General features: G+C 28.6%; 1 protein-coding gene across 3 annotated transcripts in view; it reads left to right on the forward strand.

The window, feature by feature from the left end:
- Positions 1-4,843, forward strand: part of LOC129963192 (uncharacterized) — a 42,477-nt gene extending 37,634 nt beyond the window's left edge. Inside the window, exons 10-11 of one of the 3 annotated variants that reach the window (XR_008783956.1) lie at positions 3,039-3,211; positions 4,551-4,607. Coding sequence is in view for 2 of the 3 variants with exons in the window: in XM_056077363.1 (XP_055933338.1) it covers positions 3,039-3,154 (116 nt within the window). In the remaining variant the exon portion in view is untranslated. Of the gene's footprint in view, positions 1-3,038; positions 3,876-4,550 lie in introns of those variants that run through there. The other 2 variants (XM_056077364.1, XM_056077363.1) reach the window with 2 other exon arrangements.
- Positions 4,844-8,959: the final 4,116 nt, after the last annotated feature.

Genomic DNA, 8,959 nt, shown 5'->3' on the forward strand with positions numbered 1-8,959 from the left:
CTAAAATACGACAACTTTTTTTTAAATTTAAACGTGAAGGACCACCTGCATCCCATTGCATCGGAATGGTTGTAGTTTGAACCACAACCTTTGTTGTTGTTTTTTTCCCTTCCGGGATATTTGCTTGATTCACCTTGATTATACATGCTAGCAAAATTTTGCAATAATTTTTCTACAGTTTTTCGAAAAATTTCAGTTAGCATACTTGTTTGCTATTCTAATTTCTCTGTGATATTTTTGACTGCAGCTTCAATTTTTTGGTTTACTGTTTCCTCGACTTCACTCACAGACATATTTGTTTTGACTGCGTTAAAATAACTTGCTTTTGAGGATTTTTAGAAGAGGCGCCTGGCCTCCCCAGTCGTTAAGTGGTTTCGACACTTAAATTCTAGCATTTGCCGTTCTCTGATGCAATGGAAACAAGATTTAGATGCCGCTGAGTGCTGACCCTGGCAATTAATGCAATTTTCTGGACTTTGGCCATCATATGTTTCACCACACAAATGACAGATCTGTTTGCATTGTCTAGGTTTATCAATAAACTTCGGAATTTTTTGGTTTGTAAACCAAATCTTAATGGATTCTGGAAAAGCGGTGGCGATCATTGTAACGAGAACAGGAGAAAGTCTCGAGTCGAGTAGGTTTAACAAATCTAATCATTTCAATGATTTCTATGTCATTATTGCGTGTTAGTTCCTCAGCCAGTTCTTCAAGAGAAGTTGGAGTAGGTATGTCAAGTATCTGGAATCTATCAATCACATTTTCCCAAATGACACAGGTCGAAACTGTGATTTCAGACATTTCATCTAAGCTTAAGACAGGCAGTGCACATGGATCCGATGTTGTGAAAATGATCTTGCTTTGTCTTGTGAGTTTCATATTTAAAATATTGTTGTGTCGATTTATATGCTGCTTAATGTAGGCTTGAATGAGAAATGGGTTTAAAAGAGAGACTTTGGATGAAACATCTGTTGTATACAATTACGTTTATTTCTTCATATTGCCTTTGGCCAATACGGATAATGAGTTAATTAGTGGATTTTCCACTCTTCAAGAAATTTTCGTTAGAATTTAGATGCATTTTAATGTTTGTCGAAGCCTGCGTTATTGTAGTGATATTATCAAGTGAAGGATCCGATACGATAAATTTTGTTCAGTTTGCAGCTCTTGAATAAATAAATATATATACACAAGAAATTAGAGCAAAAAAAAAAATCTCACCTGATGCCCAGGACATAAAAACAAAATGCTGAGAGAAACAAAATTAACAACCAAACTTTGAGAGCACCCAGTGCATTACACACCACCAACCTAGCCAAGTTTTTTGTTGTTCTCTTTTTATGAGATTCCTTGATTGTAGCTATTGAAGATACGTGAGACTGCTATAACTGCATGAGAGAATAGAATAAATTTCTGTGGCAGTAACATTTAATCTGCCGAATCATCGCGGTGGTTAGTCAGGTGAGTTTATTGAATGGTTTATTTATTTTTTGAGAAATTGTGAACTTAATCAGAGTAGAGAACTTTTTTAAATAAGGGGCTTCTTCTTAAAATATGTATTTAATACGGATTTGACGGATAAAAGTATCAATCCTGACTTAAGAAGCTTAAATCATCTGGGTAAGCAGGCATTTGCTAGTCATACAGGAAGGGGAAAACGTGTAAAATTAGATGCCAGTTAAAAATAATCATCTTTGATATTGAACTAAAAGGAATACAGGGGAAGTCTGAAAACATCAAATTTGAAAATGAGCTGATTTCGGACTTTTTAGTTCAAAAACAGTAGTCTAAAACAGAACTATTGTGGGCATTAAAAGTTGTTGCGTCACACTCGTCCTTTAATTCATTCAATGATGTATCTGAAATATTTCACATATGGTCATTGATAGTGAAATAGCAAAAAAAAAAAAAATGTACTTCTGATCGTACAAAAATGTCGCACATTATTTGTTACGGAATTTTTCTACAACGTATTTCGCTACCGATTTTTCAAAATTCTTGTTGAACAGTAGTGAAAAATATTGTCGAAAGAAGAATGATCGAAGTAGAAAAAAACATTAGACAGCTTATTTTTGATAGAGCTTGATGATCCTAAAAATCTTAGGCTGAGAAAAAAATAACGATACTGGAATAATGACTACAAGTTCCTTGATTATTAATAAAGCTACTGAAACTGAAAAAAAAAGATATACTTTTTTGGCATATTTGAGAAGAATTCTATAAAAAAAATATTTGAATGCATGCCCAAAAAATTTACCGTTTTAACTGTGATTAATATAGAACAGTAGATACTTACGTAATCTTTTTTCCACTTGTTTTATGAAGAAATTCATCCACCACATTTCTAAAATTCATATTAAAATACTATAAATTTCTGATTCAGTAACTGAATGATCAGAGAATGTATATTTTTCTCCATGTGTTGCATCCTATAAATAAAATAACTGATTGGTGATTTGAATAGTATAGAATATATTTATTAGTGTTATGTTATTGGCATTATTCCCATAATTTTGCCTCTTTACATATGTTGTAATATTTTGATTTTGATATTTAATAAGTTATATCGCAATTAATGAAGAAGCTATAAAGATTAATGGCTTGATAAATAAAAATTATAAAATTACTGTGGTGCATTTTCAGACTTAAATTCCTGAGATTAAAGTAATTTAATTTTTAATGATAAAGTTATGAAAATGTTTGAATAACTTATGATAATCTTTTGTTATTTGTATTGTTTATACCTTATTGCTTATATAAATTGTGCTGTACTTTGCACAAGGTTATTCAGAAATAAGTTTCTTCTTCCTTTCTTCGTTTTCATCCTATTATTTTAAATAAAGAAAAATTTGGAGCAGTTTAGGGTCTAAATTTGCCTTCGTATTTCACTGAATGGTGTTTATTTACATAATAAAATTAATGATTTTAGCATTATTTTGTTGAATAAAAAGAAGATGGTTGCACTTGAATTTTGTTTGGTTACCTGAATACTATACCTGTATAACAAAGACAAATTTATTATTAAACTCTTCCAACAGAAATCCGTTGTAACTCTGAGGACATCCAATGGCTCCATCTGTTCTGTACCATGTGTTTGAGAAAATTTATTCATTTAACTGCATATATCGACATCTTGAAAGAGGGGGAGGAATGAGCCAAGTCTGCTTGTGCAGGAGTCATGGAAGCCAACAATCATTCGCATCGTGGCAGTGTAAATGTTTATTCTCTGAATATTTCACATTCCACCGTACAAACCCACATGCATTGGATTTTAAAGTTTAAACCTTAGAGTTAATTAGATTCCAGATTGCGATCTCTTGTTGATGATTCCCCTAGACATTTGGTGATCTAAATAATTCATTGTAAAAAAAAAATGTGCTTGTCTTTATTAGATGGTAATTAGTTACTTTTATGACCTACAAGCTGCAGATATTTTCAGCAGAACGTCATACAAAGGATCAGGAAATATGCATACTGAAACTTCTCACCAGTTCAGATAAAAAGGATGAATAAAGAGAAGTCTGCTGTTGAGCATTTAAAAGAAAAAAATCTTTTTCCATCATGCTATGATTTTAGCTTGTGCAAAAATGTAAGATTATCAAGAAAACTTGATACTGAAAAAATAAAATTGGGATTTTAAAGAATGGAAAAGAACCCCCAACCCTTGAAAGAAAGTAAGCAATAAAAAATAAAAGTAGTGGAAAATAGCAGATCCAAGTGTTTACCCAAAAAATATAGAAACTAGAGGTTAAAAATCATGCATTGATAAATATTTTTTATGATTATTTTCTTAGGGAGATGTATATTTGTTTAGTTTTTGGTGTCACTTTCATCATATTTTTTATTTTAACAAAATTCTCGAAGAAAGTAATTAACTTTTTGTCCATTAATTTTTTAATATTAATTCTACAATAATTTTAATATCTTTAGTATTTTTTGTATAAATTTATTTTATTGTTCAATTAATCAAATTTATTTTACTTCTTGCTATTAATGTTTGACATAATTCATTATTTATAAAGTTTAGCTTTTCTTTTGTTTTATTCCAATTTTCTGTCATCTCTTGTTAATAAAATATATTTCTTCATTTTAGCAAATATGTAATCGTGTATCTTGTGTTATTGAGCATTTGAAATTGTGAATTATACTAAAGTTCCTGAAATTCATGTGAAAATGATTAAAAGTCTGGTTTTAAAAATGATTTTGTAATAAAATATCATAGTTTGAAAATTCTATGAAATTAATAAAATATGTTTATTTTTGAAATACGTTTAAAGTTTTTAAAATTATTTAATTTTGAAAATCCAAAATAGTCAGATTAGGTTTGAAAATTCATTTGAGACTTTTTATCTTCATTTGAGTGACAGTCTGTATGATATAATTTGATTTAGTTTGGACAGATAATGACGCTTCTTTTTTTATCCTACTTTGCTAAGTATCGAATTGAAACTCCTTCAATGCTGTTCACTTGATCTTAAATTAGGATTGTTTTTATTTATTGACTTATCTTTCATAATTATAACTACTTATGTTCTTTGAATCTTTTATAGGTATACAACTCAATGACGATGTCCTAACTGATGTGGAGAAACAGTATTGGCAATCAGTGAACTCAAGACTTTGTTGTTTCTAAACAATGTGCAATAACACAAAATTTTTTTGGGCTATGCAAAGTTTTAAAATTATACAAATTATAATGTAAAAGATATACCAAATATATCTTAACTGACGAAATATTGATTCAAAATGAATAACCATTTTTACTTAGTATATATTATGTGAGTATATATTAAAATTATATTTTATTTTGAAATAGTTTATATATCTTGAAATTTTATTTTTTGTGAATGGGAATTCTGCCAGTGCATGCTTAATGTAATACAATTATATCTTTTATATCAAGATTTTTAAGTCAATTTTTTTTTTGTTTACTTTTTTTATGTGAAAAAAAAGTAAACGAGTTTTTGCCAAAAAGAATTCGACTGATTTTGAATTAAAAATTTTACTGAATTTCTATAGTTTTAATCTCCTTTAAAAAATCAACTTTGAGGTTTGAGTCTATAAGCCTATTTGTGAACATAATAACCTAAAATGAAATGAACTAGACAAATAAAATTTGGTATGTAACCTTGACATCATAATTCTAGATGTTTTAAATTTGATATCCATTCTAAAATTCAAAAGGTGTTCTGAAGATAAATGAATGGATTCTTAACAATACTACCGAGTTAAATACTAAACACATCAGTTTGTTCGAGTATACAAAAAACATTTATGTGAAAATACTAATAATAGTTAACTTAATTTTTTTGTGTAATAAAATTATGTAAAAATCATTTCTTACTCCCATCTTTTGCTAGAACTTGCAGTAAATATTTCTTAACAAATCAAATATCTTTAAAAAATTTATGAGATTTAATGTACATTTTTTATTTATATTTATTTATTTTTCAATTAAAGTTTTTTTTTCTATCATCGGAGCATTTTGCTTTAAAATATATTTGAAAAGTTCTTATTCTTTTTTATTATAATGAAATTAACTTTTTATTATAGTGAAATAATAATTGAATCGAGTATTATTTACTTTTAAAAATTAAAACAAAATAATCTGGTAGCATCTTAAATAAATGAGAAACAGAAATTAAAGACTTGATAATTTTTTTCAGACAAATACGAAGTTGGTGTAAATATCCATTGGATATGTTTATAGTCAGATTGGTATATGAGAGTATTGTATTTCACAATTCCGGTTACATTAAAAGGATAACTAGAAATTTTGATAAAACTTTTACATCTTTCTGAAACACACTACATTATTACTATGAACAGAGATACTTATTTGAACTAGTTAATAATATTTTAATTAAAATTATTTTAAACATCTTCTTTCACTGAAAGTGTGCTTTCAAATAAATATTATTCTATAGTCTGAGGAAAGGAACAGATGAAATGAATTCTGAGTAAGTGTTGAATTATATGCAATAAAATTATATATATATAATTCATATTATTTATATATAAATGTTTTTGGAGAAATTTTAGATAATATACCATTGTTGAAAAACCTTTTTTTTCCCTCTCTTTTGTATCTTTTCTAATAACCAGGTTCTCTTTTCATTCTGGACTCTGACAGTATGTAGTGCATCTTCAGTTACAGAAGCATATCTTAAGTCAGTCATGTACACCAAAATGTGATACTAAGATTGATATATTATAAATATAGAATCATTTCAAAATTCAATAAACGAAAAACTTAAATAATGAATACGATCTTGAATTACAAAGTAATGTTTTGCATATAAATTTAATTTGTCCATAACTGGGTTTTAAATTTCATCCATTGAGATTTTGTACAACGAAGCATATATAAAAAAGTAGTTTTGAGGAATTATTCTTATAATCTCAAAAAGTTGAAGAAGCACATACTATGTCATTTTTGAACCAAGCGGTCGTACATACTTTGTACTGTCAATCTGACTTCAGAAATGGTGGAAGATATGTAGTCTCCATTGTTTTGAAGAAAAATAATAATGGATTATTTCTTATTCGAAAATGACGCTGTCAAAGAAAGATCAGCCTTTACGTCAAGTGTCAGAAGCTTCGGCTTTTCCAGTTTCGGTGCTGGAAAACAGAGGTCAAGTGGCCGTTTTGGCTCTAAGAAAATGATTTTCGGTTAACGCAATTTTAGTGGGCATAAAATATTAGCAGCTCATGTTCTGTAAGAATATAACCCAGATTGTACTCCAGGTGATTCTCTTCCTTCCTCTAAGGATCGAAATACCCCGAAGTCGCTGAGTGTCCGCTATTAAATATGCTTGATCGATTTCCTTCGCGAAAGAATTGAAGAAATCTTTCAGATAGAGAGCAGTAGGCTTTAGGGATTCTGTTCAAAGGGAATAGGTTCAATGGCATTTTGAGAGAATAGTTTTATTCAGTCATTCGATCAGGCAACAAAAAAGATTGAATATCCACGAGCCTTATTATAAAAGTGTGATTTCTCTTTTCTTTTCGATTTAGCCTCAGAAACACATCGGCTTCTGTATTTTGTTTTATAATATTAAAATAGGCTATTTTATTATTTAAAAAGTACTCGATCTTATAACTAATAAACATTTGGATTGTTTAAAAAAATTCTTCGTATTTTAAAAATATTTCTTAAAAATTACTTTTAATTTTGAGATTTTTTGAATGAGCGTGATAATCTGATATAGTCTGCTCAAGGTGATTCGCAATCAAATGTTTCATTGTTTCGAGTTGCCGTAACATTTGCTACTTAGAAGCTGCTCGCAGAGTGATTAAATTATCGGAGGGTGGGGGGGGGATATGTTTTGATGGTTTGAAAAAGTAGAGAGAATCAAAGACTTGTACTACCAAAGTTGATCCGTTCTCTTACTGCTGTCACCAAAATGCACTTGACAACATAATCACTCTATAAATAGAAGTGAAACGCTAAATAGTTAGAATACTTCAGAAATCTAAACTAAAAAGCAGTATTCCTTCAAATTTTGCGTGCAAATACACATAGGCGGATCAAGCATGCCCTCTAAAATAATCACACATGTGAACTTATAAATTTTGACTTCTAAGATATAGTGCTTTTAATTAATTTCGCATATTTTAACTCATAATAACTAGTTCTATTAATAATATTTTGGTTTTAGAATTTTTCTACTACTCTGATTGATTTAATGAATCGTTATCGATAAGTAATATAAATTTAATTTTTTTAAATAGTAGAGGGATTTATAAAATTTATATTTTTTATTCGCACATATAAATATTTATATTAAATACTAGCCGCCTTTGGCGACCAGCCGGTTCGCCAATCTTAATGTGCGTTAAAATTTTAATAATTAAATATTTTATGCAATTCCTACTTTAATAGCTTCTTCATCAAAATATTTTAAAACTTCAAATTTTGATATATAATTCACTCATAATATTATAAACGCCTTCAGTAATAACGTAATATGTATCTCTCTAATTTTCTGTTAGTTCCCGTAGAATTTATACTATAAATTAAACTGGAGAGGATTAATCTGCAATTAATATAATAATATTTTTTTTACTGAAACAAAGGTTTTTTTTTTTTTTTTTTTTTTTTTTTTTTTTTTTTTTTTTGTAATATGATTACTGAAAACAGTCACTGAGCGTTTAAATTTTATTAAACTTTAACAATGTTTCATTTTAAATGCGTCAAACACTAAGAAAATAAAACGAATCGTTTAAAATAATCGGTTGAAAACAGGTTAAAAAAACTACTTAAAAAACGATGTACTTAAAACTATAAGCGTATACAAAAAATATGTAACTAACATAAATGCAATTTAATTACAAAAACATGCAACTAACCTAAAAATAATTTAAATCAAGAATCATCCGTTGATAATATTGTCTACTATCGGAACATAATGCGCATGCGTGAATTTTCAACGCCAGTTACGGTAACGCAAATGCGTGAATTTTCTACGCCAGTTGGGGTAACGCTATGCAGATTAGAAATTTTTAATTTCCTTTATTTGGTGTTATTTTAATTCAAAAGTACTTAAGAATGAATCTGAAAGATCGATTCATTAACAATGTTTAATTTTAAATGCATCAAACATTAAGAAAATAAATAGAATCGTTTCAAATAATCAGCCGAAAAATCTTAAGCCTAGCCTCATGACTGTTGGGGGAAAAAACTGAAGCCGTACTCATTTGGCGGTGGGGAAAATAAAAAGATTTTTTTGGCGGGAAAGTTAGTTTTTAATTAATAATTAAAATTCTAATTAAAAATTAAAAAAAAGGGCTATCCTATCTTTTAAGTTAGATCAAACTGCACACGGTGTGCAAATTTGATTAAAATCGGTTAAGTAATTTAGGAGTCCATCGCGGACAAACAATGTGACACGTAATTTATATATATATTAAGATTACCGAAGTAATATATCCGTATAACTTATTATTTAACTGACGC

This window comes from Argiope bruennichi, chromosome 3 (assembly GCF_947563725.1).
Source record: "Argiope bruennichi chromosome 3, qqArgBrue1.1, whole genome shotgun sequence".
In the NCBI taxonomy this organism is placed as follows: Eukaryota; Metazoa; Arthropoda; class Arachnida; order Araneae; family Araneidae; genus Argiope; species Argiope bruennichi.